The sequence below is a fragment of the Ptychodera flava genome, chromosome 3, assembly GCF_041260155.1.
Source record: "Ptychodera flava strain L36383 chromosome 3, AS_Pfla_20210202, whole genome shotgun sequence".
NCBI lineage: Eukaryota > Metazoa > Hemichordata > Enteropneusta > Ptychoderidae > Ptychodera > Ptychodera flava.
Window position 1 is genome coordinate 33,254,883 of NC_091930.1, and position 24,712 is coordinate 33,279,594.

General features: G+C 37.2%; 1 protein-coding gene across 1 annotated transcript in view; it reads left to right on the plus strand.

Moving 5' to 3' along the window:
* Window positions 1–24,712, plus strand: part of LOC139129219 (nephrin-like) — a 45,100-nt gene that overhangs the window by 5,092 nt on the left and 15,296 nt on the right. Inside the window, exons 3-12 of the mRNA XM_070694861.1 lie at window positions 2,946–3,057; window positions 12,539–12,856; window positions 15,987–16,313; window positions 17,752–17,861; window positions 18,911–19,091; window positions 19,882–20,184; window positions 20,945–21,235; window positions 22,005–22,142; window positions 22,737–22,904; window positions 23,856–24,140. Coding sequence (XP_070550962.1) covers window positions 2,964–3,057; window positions 12,539–12,856; window positions 15,987–16,313; window positions 17,752–17,861; window positions 18,911–19,091; window positions 19,882–20,184; window positions 20,945–21,235; window positions 22,005–22,142; window positions 22,737–22,904; window positions 23,856–24,140 — 2,215 coding nt within the window. The 5' untranslated portion in view covers window positions 2,946–2,963. The remainder of the gene's footprint in view (window positions 1–2,945; window positions 3,058–12,538; window positions 12,857–15,986; window positions 16,314–17,751; window positions 17,862–18,910; window positions 19,092–19,881; window positions 20,185–20,944; window positions 21,236–22,004; window positions 22,143–22,736; window positions 22,905–23,855; window positions 24,141–24,712) is intronic.

Here is a 24,712-nt window from a genome sequence, read left to right on the forward strand (position 1 = left end):
TGTGAGAATAAAGACATCAAGTGGTTAGAGCATACGCTTATAAAATAGCACATTAAAAAAAATGATACTTTGTCTTTGTTGAATTGATGAGTGAAAGGTTTTAGGAGACAATGTTACTATTGGTAAATTATGTTTGGGGCACAAACCAGATGGAAACGGTTACAAATTTGTTGGCACAAGTGTGCAGTTTTTCTTTAATTTGAAATAAAACACACGAAAACTTGTGATCACAAAATAAAAGTGCGAAAGAGAAGTTCACTAATTGAATGGAGGTCAAACCCCCTCCCCCCCTAAACGAATGAATTTCGCTTTTTGAACTTCTGCGACAATCTGAGACGGTCCCTAACAGCTATGGTTATAAAGTTTAATGCTGTCCCCCCCCCCCATTATTTCAAAGAAGCTTGAAATATAAATCCTTCACAAATGAAATAACTGTTTCACTTCTTTCCTCGTTTCAAAATGTCACTTGGATGGGGTAAGTCTGGAACATATTGAAAAAATCAGTGTAACCAATTCCTTGCCAGCCTGGGGCTATAGAAAATTAAATTTGAGAGTGATAAGAAGTCAAGACTTTCAGCAAGTCACCATACTGTCATATTTAAATATCCAATGCTGTTTTAAAAGTTGTAAAACAATGTTTGTTACTTCATGCTTGTAATGTCACACAGTAGATTGATCAAAAGCGGTTCTGTATTTTCTCAATAATATCAATCAAAAGCAGTTCTTAATTTTCTGATCTGATTCTCTAGACATCTGACATTTATTGCTGCATCTGTCTCTGTCAAAGACCAAGTGATGATTTTGAATTTTCAGCTTCTGGCCTCGTGACCGTTTGTTGTCACGCTCCATGTTCTCCTCACCCCATATCACCTAATTGTTATATCCTTTACCATGATTGTGTAAAGTAAGGTCATGCAAAATTAGAATAGGTGCAAGAGAAACTGAAAGTTCTTTTAGGGAAAAAATCACTCATACCACTGAATCGGTTATATTAATACAAACATCAAGAGTGACTTTTGGATAATATTTTTCATCATTTTTTATCCTCAGAAGCAAGAACACTTTCTCCAATGTGGCCCTGTGTTTCAAGACAATTTACAAGTCTTTCAAATATCATTCATGGTGAATGATATGTGTAGCGTATTTGTCCAACGAATTCTTGTCCGTACTAAAGTTCAGGTTCCAAGAGTAACAGTTGACATGTTTAGGCCAAAGTAATTAAATTCTTTGTTTTGCGTCCCCACCCGCTTAGGTTTTTAAGGTTTTCATGAAAAACACACACACTGTATTTGAATAGGAAATTTTAGGACATACCCACTTAGCTTTTCTGAACTAAAAATTTTGTCACAAATTTTTATTTGCTGCAATCAAATTACATTGTGTTATTTTCTTGTGTGTGTTTTGTAGCTGCTTAGACGCGTACCTATTTTCCATTTTGAGTAGACGCAAAACAAAGAATTTAATTACTTTGGTGTTTATTGACAAGTTGCACACGTGTTGGCTTTTCAACAGCATAGTTATAACAAGAAAGTGTTTTACAAACGCATGAAAGTAAAAATAAGGCAATATCACAAATTGCAAGTAATTGAGTACTGACCTTTGCTACTGAGTCGCTGGTACATGAACAGTTGCAATGTTAGTTGTTGATTATCAAGGTCAAAGGTTAGCCTTTGCTTTTCAAAAAGGGTGAAAAAGGTCATAGCGAGGTCAGTATATACAGGAAGTTATTAAAATGAAAGTTTGTTGAAAGCTGACAATTGTTTTATTCTTGGTTTATTGGATTCAACATTTCAAGTTGTTAAACTTATGAGCCTCGGAACTCTAACTTAGAATTGCTCAAAACTTGCTACTATCTTACATATCATTTGTTTTAAAAGCAATGAGGCAGATCTGCACTGAGGGGATGGGCTGGCAAAATTGAGGAGGGGGGGGAATCATTTGAAATCACTTACTCCAAGAGCTTCAAGATGAACCCTCACATTTGCAGTAGACCAGAAAAGAATTTTGAGAATTTCAGACTGAAGATTCTGTCCCTGAGACATTGTCTACCTCTAACAAAGATTTTGTGTATGTTTATTAAAAAAGTTAGCCTAGATTCCTTTCCGTCCGCTTGCCTCCGTCCCTCCATCCCCACTACTAGAGGTACGGAGGCAAGCGGACGGAAAGGAATCTAGGCTATAACAAAGTCACAATTGAGGTTCTTGATAGCTGTGTATTATACTCATAATAAATGCAAAATCGTCTTTTGAAAGTTCAGTAGGAATATAAATGAAAGTATCATTGCCTTAAGTTTCTTTATCGTTGTCAATTAGTGTTGATAGTGCAACACAATGAGTAAGAATTATGTAAAGTGTAAACTAAAACAACTCCCCTGTATGGCACATTGCATTTTGTAATGTTTACAGTGTCTAAGCAACCAATTATTATGATCTGTATTAAGTAAAATTGAACTGCTTTCCTTCTTTTATGAGTATGTATATACACATGTAATATCCAATATTTCCTCTTCACTTATTAATATCTGGAATTCTTTTGTCAACACAACATTGCGCTATAATCCACAAGTTGTGTTTTACCTCCATTGTAGGCCCAATCATTTGCATTGCAGCATACTTTATGTCATCATCATCATCATCGTTCATTATGACTTCTATCTTCAGAATTTTGACACTGTCTGGCTGAAATACTGATGTATATCCTTCACGTCACAGCAGTTTGAATATTTAACCCTTTCAAAACCCCAACCACCTCTATTTTCAGTGAATATGTCCACTTACACCACTTTAAACAACAGATTTGGTGCTAATCCATGCATGCTATGATGGTAGTGAAAGGGTTAACAGTTGTTCTACAAAATCCACTTTATAACAATCTCTGCCAGTGTGTATATAACTTTGTAACTTTATGAAAGCATGATCTTTCATGTCTGTGTTTTATCATTACAGAGTTGGAAAATTTCAGAGATGGACGTAATGACCCGGTGTCAGCGGAACAGAAGTCTCTCATTTACATTCCTTTTGATACCAATCCTTCATATCATATTTCTGATCAGACAAGGTAAGTTTTTAAGTGTTTGTGTTCTAGGCCTGAATTTCTGGTATTTTTAACATACCTGCAGATTTATCCCTATAGGGCTTGGGTTCAGGCATGAGAAGGTTAATATTCTTAATTGCTGTCTAAGAAAGTTCATGTGTGAACAGTGATGCTGCAGATACATTGAAAAGATAGCCATCTCAGATTTCATGCAAAGGAAAAGAAGGGAGCATTTTATTTTTAATTTTAACTTCCAATAAATTTTCACTTTTTGGGAATTTTTTTTGGCCTTCAGTGTTTTTTTTCTGATGATTGTGAATAAAGGCTTAGCCTAATACTTAGTAATAGTTTGGCAACCCCGTTGACTTTTCCCCTGAATATCACTGCAGCAAGACAGCCTATGCTTGAGATCAGTTAAATTGGAGTATGCATACCTGGGCAGAAGCACATCATATCCAACCTTGATAATCAGAATGCAGAGATAGCATTGGGGTTTGTTTCAGAGTTGGCAACGATTGAAAACTTAGTAGCTACATTGTAATAATCACAGGAAGCCTTCATTGAAATTGTATCTCTATTAGGATTCTGATCTGATCATAAATGCAACCAAGGTTCTGCAGATTGAAAGGTTACTCAAAAAACCACCAAGGGTGAACCCTGGTAACATTACTGAGGAACCCCCGGGGAAAAAAACTTTACGGCACCGCCCTCAATTCAAACAGTGGCCTTGTTACATTCATGAATTCCAGTTCATGTCACATGGCATACAGCATGCATACCTTACACTTCACCTCTGCACAACCTAGATGACATCAAATTTGATAGCACATTATCAGGAGTTCATATTACACTGTTATACGCTCAGTACACGATGGAACGTTTAACTCAAGGCACCCCTATGGAAAGCTGAGGCTTTCCATAAACCCCCCTTCCCTGAGTACAGGTTGAACTTTCCCATTGAAAATAGTGGAATTCAGGCCAAACCATAGTGATTAGGAGGGGGTGTGTGAGAGGAAAAAATATTTTGGTGTACCAAATGATAGATAAACAACAGGTGACGGTCACTAGAAATCAAATTTCAACAGATAGGCATGTTGATGGCTTCATGATAGAAATGGTGAAAAACTTGTCAGATATTACAGATGTAGGATTTATATGATTAGGCCAAAGTAATTAAATTCTTTGTTTTGCGTCCCCACCCACTTAGGTTTTTAAGGTTTTCATGAAAAACACACACAGTGTATTTGAATAGGAAATTTTAGGACATGACCGCTTAGCTTTTCTGAACTAAAATTTTGTTACAATTTTTATTTGCTGCAATCAAATTACATTGTGTTAATTTTCTTGTGTGTGTTTTTCAGCCGCTTAGACGCGTACCTTTTCCCATTTAGAGTGGACGCAAAACAAAGAATTTAATTACTTTGGCCTTATGGTAAAATCTTAATATTTGACAAGCAGCATACACATGTCATTACAAACTTTTACAACACCGTGACTGTTGTGTACCATTTGTGAAATTGAAATTTTCCCTCAAATAGTTAGCGAAAGGATGGCGGCCATTTGAATATACCGATAGCTTTAGGGAAATACTGGTTATTTGTTTCTGAGTACAAAGTTTTGTAGAGTGACCCCTCATTTATCCTTTATTTGAAGAGGAATGGTCTGAAAGTTCCTCTCAGAAAATTTGAGCAAAAGTTGAAGTCTTTCAATTCGAGAGGCGTATACTACCTTGAAGTATTCTGTGTTTGTGGGAAAATAAAACACGTACAACACATTTAGAGCTGATGTGCCTAAGTAGAAAATGGGCATCTTGCCTCAAACAAAATGTGAATTGAAATTGAATACATAAATAACAAAAGTTTACAGCTTTTAAAAAAGTTTGTACATTGTCTCACATCACAATGTACAACTGACAGTTACATGTAGCCATTATCGCGGAGTGATGAAAGTGTCTGTACCTTCTAAAATGACTGTTTGGTGACAATATGACAGGCCAAACTGTTACTGAAATGTTAATAGACAAAAATAAATTATCATTATAGACCTTAATATTAGTACACTCATGTTGTCAGCTTATTAATTTGTTTAGTAAGTTTTTTTATTATCATGGAGATGACAATAAAGTCAACCCTTTGAGTAATTTAATTTTTTCCCTCCAAAATTTCCAACATTTTACCAATTTTTATGAATTTTTTCTAATGTTTTTTGATAATTTTGGATCTGATGGATATCATCGTTTCATTAGCTAAAGATTTTTGTTAAAATTTTGGTAGAAATCTGAAAAAAATGACTGGGGTATACTTTATAAAGGCAACAAAAATTGGCTTTGTTGCACAAAGAGTCAAAAGTGATGTAGTGGCTTTCAAAAGCAGTAGTTGCAGTTACTGGTACTTTACACAAACAGGAACTATTGGTGTCAATGTTCCAAAATAGACTCAAGTACTGAATAGCAATCGAGAAATAAGAGTGATTTGGATTTTAAAAATGAAGATGACCTTATTAAATTTGTTGGAAACATTTTTGCCATATGAAATGGTAAAGACATGAGTTGACTGTAAGTGTATCTCCTGCAGAACAGCAGGACCCAAGTCATTGTCTGGTGTGGTGTTGAGAGTTGTCAGAGATGATGTTTTATACCCCTTGAACAGGCCTCCTAAGCTTTAGACCAGTGATAAAAAACCCCCACTGCATCAAACACTGAGTTGGAAAGTGTTGGGTTTCATTCAGATATATAGACTGGTGCGCATTCCATTTGCAGTGAAGACACAGTGTCAGTAGGTTGAGAGACAGAGAAGAAAATAGGATGTGACCTTGAGGTCAGGCTAAATTAGAGTAAAATACTCCAGTTGTGTGCCAAGATATGTGGGGAATCTGCCTGGCTTTGAATGGAGTGGAGCCGGCCATCTTTTGTAATGACATGTGTATGTGAATTATGAACAGTATAAATTGAGAAAAGAAATGTGGAGTATTGACAAGTTCAAGAAAATTTAGTTCTCTGGCTCTTTGTTTTAGAAATCTAGTTCAAGGAACAGAATTAATGTAGTGTTTTCTTCAGTTTGTTAGAAAAATAGCCAGGAGAGATTTAGTTTTCGAAATCCTGATGTTTTTACCAAAGTTTAAAGTTTATGATGTTGTGACAGTGTTATATACTGCATGGTGTCAATATACTGCTGTCACTTTGAATGCCTCACACTGCACAGATCATCCAATCTTGATTTTCCTTGGCATTAGAAATATGATCATATTACTACTTGTTGGCTCTCTTCAGGAAATTTTGAAAATATCCTTAAACTGACTTATTGAGTTCCAAAACTCGTGAAAGAGGGCGCAACACTTGTGCTGAATTTTGAAAACTAAACAGTGTAACTCTGAATGGGAATAGGAGTCTTCCGTTATTACCCTTGCTAATATTTGCATTGTTAGTTCGTACCGAAACCTTATTTCAACTCCAAATATTGTAGTACAATAGAGTAATTAAAAAGAATGTGGCTGGAGACTATAATCAATGTGATGTATAGGAATATCTCTTATCTCTTTCACTGATGCAGAGTTTTTAGCCCAGAAGTAAATCTCGAGCTCTCGTGGAAGGGTTTTATATTGCACAAAAGAGTTTGTGTGTCATGTATGCTTTTTGGCTATCATAAAAGAAATTGTCAATGCAGGTGGCAAATGTCATTGAAACCCTTGCTACCCACTTTTTGGACTGCAAAAATGATCATATTACAAGAAAAATAAATGACAGAAGAACATCAAATAAACACTGAACAAGAACAGCTGCTATGCAGTATGCACACTGTCTGTACATGGCAATATAAATGTACAGCCAGTGTATTCATGATGGATTATGCCGTGGTGAAGGTTTTAATTTTTGCCACCATGGGATCATAACAGGTAGTCATGCAAAGAATCTTTGGCTGAATCAGTGTTTCAGGGCGATGATTGATTTGCTATAGATCTTTGACCCCATCACAGTATCCCCATGACACATATCAGCTGACTGTTTCAGTCAGGAAAGGTGATAGGTACTTTAAAGAACATCATATGCACTGGCCTTGTATCAGAATAGAGTGGATTGAGGCAAGCCTGTCATTTTGTGGTATGGAAAATCCCAAAATACTACTCTAGGTTTGACACATTGACCTGCCGTGGGGCAAGGGGAAAAATTTTTTTTTTATTTCTGAATTTGTGAGACACACATGTGGTGGATGGGTCCTTGCAATTGGACTTTAGTTCAAAGATTTTTCAACGCTTGTATAAATTTCTCATCAGGGCGTTGAAAATTAGAACTGTACTACATGAATAATAAAGGGACAAAGTGATATAGGTCAACAAATCAACCATGAATGGATTGATTGTGAGATCATTTGTGTAACTTGCATGTCACTGAATCACTGTATAAATGTTTATCACAACTTACTTTATGATAATCGGGCTTTTCCATCTGGCGTGTACACAGCTTTTTGAATTCAAAATTTGTGTATGCGTCATGCATGCTTATAATGTGGTACAGTCCATGTATCCGACAATGAGATGCTAATGATATGCGTAGTGTACAAGTTTAAGGTCTCCTCGACTAACTTTCAGCTGGTTGTTCACTTTCTACTATTTTTATAGTATTTTATACAAAGTCACAAACTTATTCTACCTGCAACTTAAAACTGATAGTGATTTTAAAGCTCATTCTATACTATTTTTCATAGTATTTGATAGCCGGTATCAGACAGTTCATGTTCGTGTCGGCTACATGGACGATCTGCTGCTTATAATGTTTTTGAATAAGATTACGCATTGTATAAAGCAGATTGCTGACACGGGTGACTTAATTTTGTTTATTTAGAAATTTGTCAGTGATAACACCTCAGATTGAATTATGTCTGCTATCTCATTATTTAAAACAATTCACTTCATCAACAAATGGAATTACATCAGCCTTATAATGTCAAGAAAGACTCCCTAGCTATATACTAAACCGTACAGCTATGGTATCTCACTTGTCAGTGATTTGCCCATTGTAATTAAAATTCAATTTATTTAATTGAAAGCGACTAAACTATCTAAAATTAGTAATTTAGGAATACTTTGTTAAGACTATGGGGACCACTTCTATTGTATTGTTTGTTTTAAAAGAAAAAAATCAACCCGTAGGACGTCTATTTCTAAAACATTGAATCAAGTGATTACCAGATTAGAATCTAAATTTTAATTCTAAGTTTGATTGCTGTTGATCCTTGCTATTTATGAACTAACTTAAAAACACTAGCTAGGTCTCCCAGCTGTCTGCTAAACTGTACACAACTTACAGCTACACTCCTCAGCACACAACAGTTTGTATATTTTCGGGGAGATCAGTGGAGTTGGCTATATTATCATGTTTTAAATGATGAATTTGAAATACACAGGCCAGTATTTTGTAACCAGTGGGTGCAAGAATTGTAATATTGTTAATACCCTGGTCAGCAGTTTGGCTCTGGAGTAAGATTTTTCAGTACATAACAGATCATACGGTAGATTGAATTGACATGCTGGTGGAATATTCAATAAATCAATAGGGAATTATCCACAAATCCCAGTCAGACACAGTCATGTTTGAAATATTTGGATTTCCATCCATTGAAATGAAAATACTATCTGCCTGTTATAATGAGAATTTTACTTTGAGGTAGACTTTTGACAGGTGAAGTGGATGTAGTGGGCTCAGGCTGAATACAACAACAAGAAAACAGCCAAACAAACAAACAAAACAAAATTACAACAACAATCAAGTAAATAGACAAACAATATAAAAAGCAATAAAAAATACATATTGAAGAATTTGTTGTTAATTTGTAGACAGCAGGTCAATTATACTGGGATTTCTAATCAGTGAATATAATTACCCAGAGAAGAAGCATTGCATCATACTTCATATTCTTTTAAAATTTTTCTGTAGTGTTGAGAAATGCACAGGATATGCTTACTACTTAAAGGGACAAAGTTGGCCATTTTTCATGAATTTTGTTTGATACGAGATACTACGTAATATTGTTTGACATGTTGAAAGATACTGAATGAATGGGTGACCATGCATATATTCGACGACGATTTTAGACACATACATGAAACCATTGCGAAAATGAATTAATGTCATGACCATTAATCCAATTTTGCGATGGTTTAATTTTAATTTGTCTAAAACAGGGGCCAGATATATTGCATGGTCACCCATTCATTCAGTATCTTTCAACATGTCAAATATAAGTACAGATGTATCTCATATCAAACAAAATTCATGAAAAAATGGATGACTTTGTCCCTTTAACCTTTACATGTCATCAATGCAGCAACACTGAGGACAAAATAAATATTGAGGGATGTATAATGGAACTTGCTCATTACCAGTTAATTAATTTTACTGAAAATGATACTTCATGAGACACATCCAGCTTGCATGTCAATCCTTTGCTTAGAAACACTATTATTGGGATGTATTGCTCTACAAACCTGTGAACAAAAAAACAGAATACTCGCAGATTGTCACTCATTGAGGCAGACAAACATCAAATGAATCTAACAGTTCTGGTCTTATACCAAACATGGGTCAATGAATATTACCAAACCTCATTGTGATATATAAACAAGTAAACAAGGATTTAAATAATCCTTGTCAGAGGATCCTAGGTCCCTAGGGGAGATTACTCAAGAACTCACTGTATTAAAAAATATCATTATAAATACAATTTTGAAATGTATGTTGATTACATTTATATGGGTATATTTTGAGAGCTATATGAAAGGTTTTGATTTGTCAGTAAAAACATCAAAATTAAACTTCTCATATTTTGCAATTTTATAATTTTTAATAGAGTGTAATAGATTGTAATATTGAGTTTGATGGAATAAAGGGTTACCTTACTAAAAAAGCATTTCTTTTCACAGGAATTTAAATTCACTCTTTTGACGTGTGAGACACTTTCACTTGGATTGACGTTGCTGATTTGTCAGTAAAATGATGCATTGTATTGTTATTTAACATTTTCACTGAGATTACTAATTTGGCAGATTCTAACTACCGGTATGGAGCAAAAAATAGTGAAATTAAATCTAGGTGACATTAATGCATTTAATGTAATCAACTGTAGTACATGTGAACCTGCATGCTGTCAGGTTAACACATCGGGAAAAAATTGAATGAATCAAAGAACTTGAAATTTTTACAGAGGGACTATTTTGTAATGATATCAGGCCAGTATGGTAGCAGTCGACATCTCATACAGTAATTGCAATGTAAAATCTACTAGTACTACTGTGTCATGGAGAAGTAATACCCTGAAATGCAATACGTCGGTTTCGAGTTGTCAGAAAAACGCACGAATTTTTAACATCGGTCGCATGGGGGCGCTCGAGATTTTGCAAAAGTGAGGGCTAAAATTTTAGTCATGGAGGGAAGTCGCAACATCACGCGTGAAGACGTCCGCAAAATGAACATGAAAGAGCTACGAGAATTTTAAAAGCAAGAAAGATTCCCTTTCCAAAGCTAAAAAGGCTGAGTTGGTAGAGCTTGCTGAGAAATCCATTGACCTTGGATTAGAAACTGATGTAAAACATGTGAAAGAGGCACCCCACCATAAAATGTGTTTTTTTGTGTGTGTCGAGTTTGTTTGATTTGTTTTGAATATGTGTTCCTACATTCTTATCCGATTGTTTGTGTTAATAAAAATGTTTGTTTCGTTTCGGATATTTGTGAGGAAGTTTGGATTTGTGTGTACGGTAATGTTTTGTTCGTGTGGGGAAAGCTTATGGCGAGACGCAGCCGGCCTATGGTGTGACAAAGTTGATAGAGTGGCCCTTTGACGCTTGCGTTTCGAAACCCAGCGTGGTTTCTCATCAGTCGCTGTGTAGATTCTTTCCTTAGTCTGTGTTTGTGAAAATTTATTTTAATGCATTTTAATGATCTTGCTCTTCGAGTAGCGAGGCAAGTTCCCGTTTTACATTCGTTGGCAAGACGCCGACATCGAGACTGTTGCCGTTTCGTTTAGTATTATAAGAATCATCGCCCTCGAATAAGGTCGAATAATGTTGCTCACGCTTATGTTTTGGCGATGTGTCCGTCGAATTCGGCAGAAAATCACACGAAACAAGTGATTTTGAAGCAAATTGAGTACCAGCTATGAATTTTAGAATGATAGGGAACGATCGACGGTTACATGATAGATGAACTTGCTACTTTTCACAGTAAAATCGAACGTCGAAGATGACATGGTGGCATAATCCCTATATATAGGAAATATAGTCATTTGGTTTCCTGACATACTTTTCCTCAGGCATATGTACAACACGTCTATGGGGCACATAGTCCGAGAGCGGAATAGATCACAAACATGTGGAAACTGTTAGGTACCCAGCTAAGTTCACGTCGTATCATCCTTATCCATGTCGATCTCACTCAGGCGTTTCTCTTTCTTAACATCGGGGAAACGGTGGAAGGTCATGCTATTCATCAATGGGTATTTGTCGAGTTTGCCGGCTTGGCAGTAAAAGTTTGGCATAGTCAAACGCTTACGGTGACAACAGAGCAGATGAAAGTAGACTAAACTTAGGTTAGGAATACGGAGTCTGTGTTATCGCAATGTACGCAGACCGGAGTCCAGAAAGTAGCCCTCACTTCCGGTCAAAGGAAGAGCGCCCCTAGTGGCGAAAGCTTAAAATCCTTGAATTACCACATGGTCTTATGGTAACTCGAAACCGACGTATTTGACTCAGATTTGATGTTCTGAGTACACAGTGAGGGCATGTTTACAATAGAATACACATTACACAAGCCCCCTGCGTGTATGATAAATTGATCACTGTCAGGCCACTCAGTCATTCTGGTCAATGTAGGGGGTAAAGATGTTTACATTTTAGTGTAATAGTCAACATGGTGGGATGTAAACTTGTATGGTAGATTTATAATATTGAAACAAGATCAATGGATGTCACGGATTCCACAAGGGACTATCCTTACTCTGAACACAGTAAACCCAGCAAAATATGTGAAACTTCAACAGAAGTTGGATTTACTGGACGAATGGCTCACTTCTCATGCATTGTGTACATGCACCACATGTCTGTGCTACGGTACCTGTAACTCCCGTCTGTTTCCAACATTGTCACCATACTGGGAAACCTTTCCACCCCTTGACATCAGTGTTCAGACCCATGCAGCTATGTCATGTAAAACAATAAGATCAGTTCAGATATGCACGGATCAGTCTGAACTTAGAGGGCGCTGTCCATGTCAGCAGTGAACATATTGCCATGAATTTCGAAGTTAAGAAGAAACTAATTTACAGCTAGTAGAGAAAATACTTAAAATTATACATCTACTGGTACTGATGAGTATTAGGTATCGATGAGCATTTGGGTTCACAGGGCACTGTATGCAGACTCCAGTACAGTATTACAATATCTTGTTCATAAATCAATCAATTTTCATAATTTATGACTCCTTATTCATGTATTTCATGTTTTTTTCTCTAATCTTCAGCTGATGGTCAAGTGCAGTCTTTTTCAATTGTGCCAGTGGACACGTCTGTCATAGAGGGACACACGGCATACCTGAACTGTTCAGTGCAAAACAAAGTAGGCACTTTACAATGGACTAAGGATGGCTTTGCCCTAGGTGCAAGCCGAGGCCTGCCGGGATATGCGCGATACCGGATGACAGGGAATGAAGGTGCTGGAGAGTATTTCCTGGAAATTAGGGAGGTTAAATTGGAGGATGACTCAAACTATGTGTGTCAAGTCAGTGCAATGGCTGGAAGCCCTACAATTTCTACAAGAGCAGCTCGTCTCAATGTACTCAGTAAGTAGTGTTCAAACTTTTTTTTTTCCTATGATTGTGAAAAAGTTTTTAAAACAACCATTTATGCATCAAAAAATCCCTTTCACATGAACTATCTATGGGCAAGTTTCCATATATAACACACAATTTTAGGCAATTGATATTCTTCATCAAAGACTCATCATCTGTTAATTTGCATATACTTAAACAATTACTTTTTTTGAATATCCTTTCCTTAAAGAGAAACAGTTGTCGGAACTGTGCCGGTGCAAGTTGTTTTTTTTACAAACAATGTATTTCGTGCACACATCATCATAGCTGCAACATTTAAATTATATGATGTAGATTATGACAGACATGTTTTAACTTTCATCAATCACCATCGTACCTTGGATACAGTGTGTACATTGGTCGTACAGGTCCAATATGACCTTTGAGTGCAGTTCCGATGACTGCATCCCTTAAAACCATGCCTTTAAATGTTGGTTGGTATGTTGGCATTTTCTTATATATTTGTTCTGCCTTTAAAAGATCACATTTTTCTTCTAGTACTACTCTCAAAAATCATGCCAAGAGACTGTTCAACTTGTGGATAATTGACACAGACTGTATGTGTATCTCTGTCCATATGGATGGTATCATTGACAAATGAATTTCATTCTAGAATTTGTTTATCAAAAATGTCAGCATACGTTTTGGAAAGTGTTTGTTTCAAGGAACAAAAATAGTGAAAACAGCATCAAAAGTTGCATCCATTCTCCCTGCAAAAAATTGAAATGAAAATATTAAAGGAAATGCACACACAGTTTGCAGATACCTCGCCAGATAGATAAACCAGTATCACAAAGCCAGCAAAGTTTGTATGAATAGTTTATGTTGATGAGAGTGCTGATATGAATGTAAGGTATTCCAAATGTATATGTGCCATCATGAATTAATCAACTTTCTGCAGCTTGTGAAAATCCTAGAAGTGTTAAGGCGTTGCATTGGATTCCTACTCTGACTGTGATCCCCATGATTCAGAGAAATCCATTATAATCATAGTTTTAATTGCTGCTTTGTGTTACTTGTTTCTTGTTACAGTCGATGAATATTGCAACTTTTGTAAATTATGAGTTCTACTAGTGCTAATTGCACATTCTTATTGGAGTAACATATGCGGAATATCAAAACTATAGTACTGGGAAACATATACCACAGGACTGGGTATTGGGTCAACTGAGTGACTGAAAGTTTTTTAGTAAATGTGTCAAGATATTGCCTACTGTTTCTGCTCATTCCCCTAACTCCCCAGGAACTCAACAAAATTTATTATGTGTAAATAGTGCCTGGAAAAACCAAAAATGTGTGACAGAAAATGCTGATGAAGAGTATATATATAGATACATACTCTTCATCAACTTTTCCTGTTACAGGTTTTTGGTATTTTGAGGCACTGTATTTACATATAATAAATTTTGTTGTGGAGATCTCCATTTATACTTTGCAGGTTTCATGTCACCTTCAAAACAATGAAATCTGGTTGGGTTATTTGCATTTTCCTAGACTTGTAGAGACCCCTCCTCGTATTATTTTGGTCTCATTGTACATATGTCAGAACTGTTCAGTGAAACCAGTCAGTCATTACAGTGGTAACCATAGCAACTACAGTCACGTTTTTCAAGTTGAATTGTGTGGTATGAATAATTTGAAAGGAGATTATAGGAATTGAATATAGTTTGGCAAGCCGGGTAAAATTTATACTAGTTCATGTCACTCTTTCGAAATGCTAAGAAAATCCTCTGATTCTAGATGAAAAGGTACATATTACCATGGCAACATGAACAGGCATTACTGCCCTAAGCAAAATGACCCTTCAAGTCTTCTGTATTCATTGGCCATTGTATGTGAATAAAGAGAGCTGCCACTCCCTGTCCCTAATATAAACAAGTGCCTTATTTATAGATAACTAATCAGTTAGACTTTCCTAAATATTTGTGAAAGTTCAACACACATGAACTTAGTCTGATACTAGTGATAGGAAAATGTATATTCGCTGATCTGCCTATCCATGTCTCAGTGAGGGGCCCTTATGTGTCAACCAAAAGAATTTCCTGTGGCTCTTCCACCTTTTCATAAACTAGCACATTTGAATTTTTTTCATGATTTTTTGTGTCATACTAAAATGATGTAGTTTGTGGCTGCAACATTTTGAGTATTGATTTCTTGGCTTTTCTTTTCAAAATGACGTAGTTTGCAGCAATGGACATGTTGAAGGTTTTCTATAACAAACAGTATTGTTAGCGGAAAGAGTGGAATGTGCGAGCTGGAAACAGATAAACAATGCTGTATATCTGCGTGTTCAACACAATGTAGCCTGTTGTCATGGTAGCTAGAGCAGTGGCAGAAAGTAAATCATGTTTAATACCAGTAATGCTGAAGCAAAATCTCAAACTTTGCAGGGAAACGATGATATGCAACTGTAGGGGAGTTTGCTTCTGAACAGAAAGACAAGATGCCGTCGGTGTCATGTTGTTGTCATGAGTAAATTATGGGATTTACTTCCACCCAAAGTTAATGATCAGAAGCTGTTCTGTGATCGCTGTCTAGCTCAAACAGTGCCGTAGCTCATTTGCATACCTTTCATTACATTTTACCAAATATCAACTTTTCACCAAAGATGCAACATCTGTAATATTTTACAAACGTGTCTATAAACAACACTAGATATTTTCACATCAATGTGGCAAATCAATGTACAGTTTTTGTGATCATTGTTAATTTTTTCCTTTCCATATTTTTTCCTCTTGAAAATTTTTGAAATATTGTAAACTATCTGTAAAATGAAATGATGTTGATGGCTATAGTATGTAAAGTTTTGAATTTTTACTTACCCCTGTTACCACCATGGTTTGGTCTAGTTTTCTTATTTTCCATGCCAAATGCTAGACTCAGTAATGTAGAGAAATGTGGGTAAAAGTGTTAAATGACCTTTTATACCCTATTATCTTTTGAATCCTGACGCCCAAGTACATTGAAATCATGTTAAGATAGTTATCCGAGCAGGGTGCAAATGTTGAGTATACATTGTTTTGTACTTCCTATAGTTGTATTGCCTCATCACATTCTTTCCAATGATGTAACTTTATATATTTTCCTCAATTCTGAACAGTGGCTCCAGACCCACCAACAATCGTAGATCACAGCAATGGAACCAGTGTCATCATTCGTCCACCTGCAACTGTGGTGCTCACCTGCCGGAGTGAAAACGGCAAACCGGCCGCCACGCTGAAATGGCTGCAGAACGACAGGCCGATCCACTACGAGGAACCGACCAACACCATTGAGGTGGCTGCTGATGGGAAGCGTGAACATGCCGTGAGTACGCTGACGTTACAGCCGGAGAAAGAGGACAACGGCAAGGAGTACAAGTGTATTGCAGAACATGAAGCATTGATGGGGACAACTTTGTTTACCATGGTGAAATTGAGTGTACAATGTGAGTTTTCATAATCATTGATGCTACCACCAATTACACTACATCAGCTGTTTATAGTCCAGTTTGTTCAGTAATGGTAATTCAGTTAAAGTAGCACGCCCCTCGAATTGAAACCCTTAAACTTTTGCTAAAACTTTCTTCAAGCAACCTTCTAACAATGTTCTATTCCAAAATCAAGAATGACAGTTGGAGTCACAGTGCAAATTCTCATAACAGACAAACTACCTAATGTTTTACCGGCACTTGAATTGAGTTCAAAATGGCGGCCATCCCTGTTTTAACTCGATGGGAAAATTAATTTTACAATTTTCATAAAAATAAGACTGAAAATTCTGTTTGCTCATAGAGCTTCAAAGTGAGCCCCTACAAGTGGTAGACCAAAGAAAAGGTATTGTAAAATTTTGAGAGTCATAATATTATCTCCAGGTGTATTTTGCTTGAATATTCAAGAAACATAATTCTAGGATATTTAAGTGGTGTAAACTTTGAAACATTTCATATTTTCCTGACTCTTCGCATTCCTGAAAGTAGCAGATGGACAAGCACAGGCTGTTTTATCATGATCTCCTGAAGATCTGTGAGCTGTTGTTGAACACAAAATCACTGTCATAAACACGTACATCATCAAACAGGGCTAAAAGGGGTAATGATAGTGATACTTTGAGGTAAAACATGCCTCAAAACAATGTTTTTCGTTCAAATTTCCTTATTGAAACATAAAACTGTTTTTTTTTGATTAATTATAAAAATTAGGGGTGAATTTAAATGAATTTTTTTTTATATAAGAGAAAAAAGAATTACCGAGATGGAATTACCTAGAATTAACGGATACTTTATATTTAAAATTCAAGCAAGGTTAGCAAACTTCATTCAATCCACAGGCTTTATATCTGTACCAGCAACAGATAGGCCAGAAAGAAGAAATTAAGTGTCCGAAGTATTGTTCTTGAGGTGCAATTATGCCTCACCATTATTTAAGGTTACGCGCCTCAAAAGTGAAAAACGTAAACTTTTTTTCAAATTTTCCTAAATGAAACTTTCAGCCATTCTCTTACCAAATCAACATTGGGGGAAATCATGCAAAGTTTGGAACTAGCAACAAGAAATTACCAAACATATTGCCATATTTGATATTCAAAATGGCTGCCATCCCTGCGTTAACTCTATGGGCAAAAAATCAAATTTTGGATTTTCGAAAAAAACTAAGCCTGTAAAAGTTTTTCTTTCTCCAAGAGCTTTAAAATGAGCCCCTACAAGTGGTAGATCAGAAAAGAATTGTCATAGTGGAAATTTGAATCTGAATATCTGTCCCCGAGGCGCGTTCTACCTTAAGGTATACCCCTGTCTGCTGGCCCGTGGCAGCTTGATTGGAAAACGTGAACATACTGTGAGATAGCTGACATTACATTTCATGAATATTTGCATGTTTCATTTCCAGTTGTTCCTGATGAGCCAGTGATCTCAGGTTACAATGAGGGCAATACACTTCGATCCGGTGAAGAAATTATGCTGACATGCACAGCCAGGGGAGGAAATCCACTGGCACAGGTATGTGCCGCCTGTTCAGTTATCAACATTTGACTATTTCTTCCTCAGATATTACATCAATTTGTTCAGTCATGACATTGTCATGCACAAACCACCACTGTGAAGCCAAGACAGTGTAAAGGAAGTAAACTGATTAAAAAGTGAAGTTGTCAAATTTCTCTTCAAGTTTACCTCATATTTGATTCTTACATATTGAGAATTATTCCTGTATTCCTGCATCTTCAGACATCAGGATCTAATTAAAAACAAAGGCATTGATACTTTTCTTGGTAGAGGGCACACAAACACACCTGCAAGTCGTGAAAACTGCCACTATTGCAAGTTGCATGTTTAACACTGGGTGCCTGCAATGCCATTGTTTTCTGTACTCTGAGTATGTGCCAAAAAATGCCAATCTCAAAACTCCATTTAAATTCATATTTAATTTAATTTATGTAATTTATAATGCATTACAATCATGATGAGTATTATGAGTATCACCCAAGTTATCTATCCATAATAGAAGATGCTACTAATTTCAATTTTTCTCCATATTGGCTATGGTCAAGATTTCTTTTCAGCTAAATTAAAAACCTACTGATTGCAATGAAAATCAACAATCACTTAGAAACCATGCAGCTTAAAGGGCCAGTAATGCTTAGAGCATTTGATGCTATTTTTGTTATTTTTGTTTTGTATATCAATTGCAACTTTTATTCCACTCCCCAAAGAATGTTGAAACACCAACTATTTAGCCTGTAAACTTAGCATCTATATATGTAAAATGCATTGTTATTGTTTACATTCTAATTCTAGTCAGGACTTGAAGTCACTTTTCAATAATAACAATGCAGTTTACACATGCACGGGCTGCGTTGACAAGCTGAACATTGTGTATATCAACATGCTTTGGGAAGTAGAACAAGGAGTTATGGTCGATATTCAAACGAAAACGGTAAAAAAATTATCAAAAGTTAGCATTACTGGCCCTTTAACATTCAAAGTGTTTTACAGTTTGCAGTGAAATATCATTGAAGGAGAAATTCGCATTCTGTCTTCACTTTTATCAGGTGACATGGTGGCGCAATGGTGAGCTTGTTGATCACTCCTACAAAACTGACGGCACCAAAGCTATAAATCCTTACGAAATCAAGGTTGGTTATAGTGACAACAATGCCAGGTTCACATGCCGTGCGGATAATGTTGTGAGTCCCCAGCCGATGGAAGTGTCAACGACCTTAACTGTCTACTGTAAGTATCAGTGCAGTTAGCATGTACCGGTACATCTGTAAATTGTTTTGAACTTTGATGTGAGGGCAGTGTATCCCAAACACAGAACAGTGGGCGATTTATTGTCTCAGTGCATAATTTGCATATGTAGCCTTTAATATTTAATTGGAATGAAGGTGAGGTCTGGGTTATAGTAGATGGGATTTTGTTCAAGTGAACACAGAAAATTTTGAGATAAGCTTTGAAAATGTGAAAATTGATAAAAAATCAAGAACTCTGTACTGTCCCATTGCTTTCCAAGTTGGTACACCTATTCTCAGGGATGCTTTACCTACATTCAATCAATGTCCATAAATTGCATTTTGTAAATTTTTGAATTTAATAAAAAGCTTCCTTGAAGTAGCTGAATATATTTAACTTTCCTTGTCACCTTGAGATTACTTCTGTCAAGTTTAATTTTACAGCTCTTTCAATTGTACTCACTTAATGAAGAAATTTGATTACAAATTCTGGCATCAAAGAGCTTTCAAATCTGCGTTCCTTGGAATTGTGAAGTGATGAAGTTGGCATAAATCAATTTTGGGGAACAATTTCCACTTTTGCTTCAAAATCCTTTTTCTCTGAAACTGTTGAGCTAATAGCTTATAAAGTTTATTCATTGGTGCTCATGTATGACCTTAAATTAGCATTATACCCAAAGAGATACTGTAACTCACATGACTTAATTAATATCAAATCGTTTAACTCTACACTTGTTCTTGAAGTTATAACTTCAGTACATAAAAATATTGTTACATGCCATATCTTTCAGTCACTCCTGAGTATGTGAACATCTCAGGGTATGACAGCGCTGTCAAGGCAGGCGACCAAGTCACTCTGAAGTGTACCACAGCGCAGAGCAACCCAGAATCCTACATCACTTGGCTGTCAGCTGGCCGCACCATTGAGACCCACGAAGATGTAGTGGTTGCGGCACCCAATGGCGGCTTTATAACGTCCCAGGAGTTGACCGTAAACCTGACCGCTCAGACCGATAAAGTGACCTACACCTGTCAGGCCACCAATGTAGATCTACTACAGACTGTTAGCGACAGCATCACAGTCAGTGTTCTGCGTAAGTGATAATGTGTGTCCCTGTCCTTTCCTTTCATACCAGTGTCACAAAGCTTTGCCATTAAGCCTGTGGTATTACACCATTGTTTTCAGTGCATGGTGGCTAGACCTACCATATTGGGGTTGGTTGTGTACATGTATTAGGGTTAATTAGTATCTTGTTGTTCATGGCCTGCAGTAATGATAAGTCTTGAAGGAATGAAAACAATAAGGTGACTGTGAGTATAGCTCTTTTTTTTCTCCCTATTTTTTTGCGGATTTAAAAAATTTTTCTGTTCAGAGGTTCAGTCTGTTGCATATGAAATGAATAGGTTGGAGGGGATAGAGGGCATGTCAGTGTTGATTTCACATAGCAAGAAAATTATTCTATTTTCAGTTCAGATATCACAGATTGTCATCCATTGTCAATCCAGAGGCATTACCTGCAAAAAAATATAAAGCAGATGTGGCAATTTTCATTGACATTGACAGGGATGTAGAAAATAGCCAGCATCCAACAAAAACAACCGGCTGTCAGCTAAAATTTGCCGGCTGTGAAAATTTAGTTTAAGTAAGAAATCATGACATTTTGCACAAAGTTAATGTGCACAGGCACAATTACTTGTAACTGTACTTTTATTTTTGCCACCTATAAACAAATTTTCTACATACCTGATCATTGATTGATATTATACTGCTACTATTTGTATAATGACAGGTATGTTAGATGGAAAATGCTACAATTCTTGAGTGTACAAGCATTTCTTTTTGTATCTCACTAGATCCTCCCAACCCACCAACCATTGACAGTGATGGGCCCAATGCGGAAGCCAACGCCGCCTTGCGTATGTCCTGCAGGTCAATAGGTGGTAACCCACTGGCTACACTGACGTGGCTGAAGGACGGAGTGCCGGTGGAGGATGCTAAATACGCCACCCACGGTAACATAGCCAGCAGTGAGTTGAGAATCATCTTGGATCAGACAGATAACGGCGCTATGTACTCCTGCAATGCAAGCAATCCAGCCACGCCACAACCACTGTCCACGAACATAACGCTGTCTGTAAATGTGAGTAAACGGAATGCAATAAAGGGCTCTTCTGAGGCATGAAGATCACCTTTACTGCTAGCCTTTCTCAACAGGAAACCTCAGTTTTGACATTGGGTAGAATGTGCCTCAGGGATAGTATTTGGACTCTCAAACTTTTACATTACCCATACTACTACTTGTTAGGGTTCATTTTGAAACTAAGTAAATCAAATATTCAGGGGTTGTTTATGGAAAACTTTCATTTTCCCCCATTGAGTCAATACAGTGACGGTTGCCACTTTGAACTTCAAGTGTTTGGTAAAATTTGGTAATTGTTTTTGAAGTACTAAATTTTATCTTGGGAAAAATTACATGTTTGATTATCAAAAATATTCAGATGAAAAGTTGTCCACTCCATGAGCTTCAAAATGTGCCCTGACAAGTTGTAGTCGACTCCAAATTGTAAAAGATGCCCCATGAGTGTTCGAATATGTGTCACAGAGGTAAATTCTAGCCCTGATCAATACCATAAAAAATTCACTGACTTTAGTAAGTTTTATGTCTCCAGTGGTTTCACCTGTACGTGTGAAGATAATTGTGAACCGCACATGTGATCATGTGCAGTTAAGTGAGGTTTTGTGTTGCCAGTAGAGCACATCAGTGATAATGAGAAATCCCATTACATTTGTACAGCATAGCGGTAGTACCGTAGCTGCAATGTGCTTATCCCCATCAAAGAACGCAGGCACTCTTTTTGTCTCTCCAGGCCCGGCTCATTGAAATGGTAAATTTTCTGTTTCCTTTCATTTCAGTTCCACCAGCTAATGTTGTTGTGCGCAGTATACCCGACACTGCCAGAGAGGGCGACAGAGTTGTGATTGAGTGTACGGCAGCCAGCAGTAACCCTGCCTCTGCAATTACCTGGATGAGGGACGGCGTTGAGACAGAGGGTAAGTTTTAACTGCCCATCATGCAGCTTCAGGGAAACACAGTGAAAATTAAAATGCAAAGCTATATGTACCCAGAGTCTCAGTTGCAGCTAATATGCTAACAGATCATGACACATTATTTCAGAAAGCATTTTGAATGATTTCTTCACTTCCAGCCATAGATAATTCTTTCCCATGTGTTTTTGTTTTCATCAAGAGTTGCCAGCAACTCACTCTCAAGCTAGGAAACGTAAAAAAAAACAGCTGGCAAAAACAACCGGCTGTCGGCTAAAATTTGCCGGCTATGAAAACTTCAGTCCATTGAAAGATGGTGACCTCTTGCACAAAGTTAGTGTATGCCCACACATTACTTGTAACCCCCACACTCACATTTTTGCCACTGAAACCAAATTTCTACATCCCTGCAAGTTGCTCTACCACTGATACATCAGACCAATCTGTAGATTTGCATTTGTGGAGGAACTATGCAAATCTTCTCCCTAATAGATGTTATCAGCGCCTCACAGTTACAGTGGGGCACAGTCAACTATTTGCTTGCAACATTGTAACAAATCAATTGTTATCTTAACTGATTAATTGATTTGTTTTACCTAGGTATTGAAAACAGCACAATGCCAGCTGAAAATGGTGGCTTTTCCACTGTCAGCCACCTGATAGTGGAGCGTGTCGCTCACTCTGATAATGAGAAGAAATTCCTGTGCAAAGCCACCAACCTAGACCTTCAAGAGAGTGCCAATGACGCTGTCACTCTCAATGTGCAATGTAAGTATAGCCACACATTAACCCTTTCACCACGATGGTTTGGCCCACAACCCTTTGTTATCAATGGTGAAAGTGGACCTGTTTACAGGAAATGGGGGTTGACAGGTTGAATTGTGCTGCTGTGTACCACTGCCACCAATATATTTCATGAAGGCTGCTCTGACTCAGAGAGCCCTGAATATTTGAGTTTTCACCAGTGAGTGATGATGATCTCACTTTGATCTGAGGTTATGGTAGTACTCGCCTAGAAAGTGAAAGATTTAAACTTTTGCTCAAACTTTCCAACGAGGAATCTTTTAACCATTTTCTTTCAAAATCAAGAATAAAAATAGGGGGTCAACGTGCAATTTTGGAACTAAAGAAACAACTAACCCAAGATTCACCATGATTTAAAATTCAAAATGGCTGCCATCCCTGTGTTAACTCTATGAGAGAATAAAATAAAAATAAAATTTTCGAATTTTGAAAAACTTAGCCAGTAAAAGGTTTTCTTACACCAAGAGCTTTAAAATGAGCCCCCACAAGTGGTAGATCAGAAAAGAATTGTAAAAGTTTGAGAGTTCAAATATCTGTCGAGGTGTGTTCTACCTTAACATACAAATACCACAGAGTACGTCATCATATTCAATTTTTTGCAAAGAATGTGTATGTGCAAACCAGTGAAGGTTATCCTTTGCATGTTCTGCACGGAACAATTTCATGTCAATGTCCAGTACAAACCCTGGTTATGAATATGCATACTACTTCTTGGCCAGGTGGGGCTTAAATTAAAAAATATGAGCTTGGGTAAATACAAATAGCTACCTCTCTCTGATAAGACCGCGATGAGCCTGATCTGTTGATTTCACTGGTGTATTGGGATCAGTGAATTGATAAATTAGGGATGTAATGGGAAACTGTATGTTTCATTACTATTGTTGAATGACTGTGTCTCTGGTTTTTTCTGTTCAGACGCTCCTGTGTTTCTGACTCCTGACAATCAGACGCTTGACTGTTACGAGAAGAGCGGCAACGTCCTGATCGACATCAAAGTAAACGCCAATCCCAGCGTCACCAGGTTTGTGTGGTACAAGGACAGCAAGCCCATTGACATTGAACTCAATGAAAAGTACAGCCTGGCTGAGAACGGATCTTTGATCATCCACAACGCCACGAAGGATCAAGCCGGAAAGTATATGTGTGAAGCCAACAACGACGAAGGCAAACAAAATCATTTCACTGACTTGAATGTGTTTTGTGAGTATTTTGCAGTCACATGATGAATCCTATTTTTAGTCCCCACGACACCGTCCGGGGGGACTTATAGGTTTGGTCATGTCCGTCCGTGCGTGCGTGCGTCCGTCCGTCCGTCCGTCCGTCCGTCCGTTCACGCAGATATCTCTGAGATGCCTGGAGCGATTTCATTCAAACTTGGTACAAGGATTACTTCATATGTCATACAGATGCACGTCAATTTGTTTTGTGATACGATCCAATATGGCCGCCAGGCGGCCATTTTATTACGATTTTTTCATGTACAGAGCCATAACTCAGGCATGTTCCAACCGATTTTATTCAAAGTTGATACAAGACATGTGACCAATGTCATACAGATGCACGTCAATTTGTTTTGTGATACGATCCAATATGGCCGCCAGGCGGCCATTTTATTACGATTTTTTCATGTACAGAGCCATTACTCAGGCATGTTTCGACCGATTTTATTCAGAGTTGGTACAAGGACATTGACCAATGTCATAGATGTGCACGTCAATTTGTTTTGTGATACGATCCAATATGGCCGCCTGGCGGCCATTTTATTACAATTT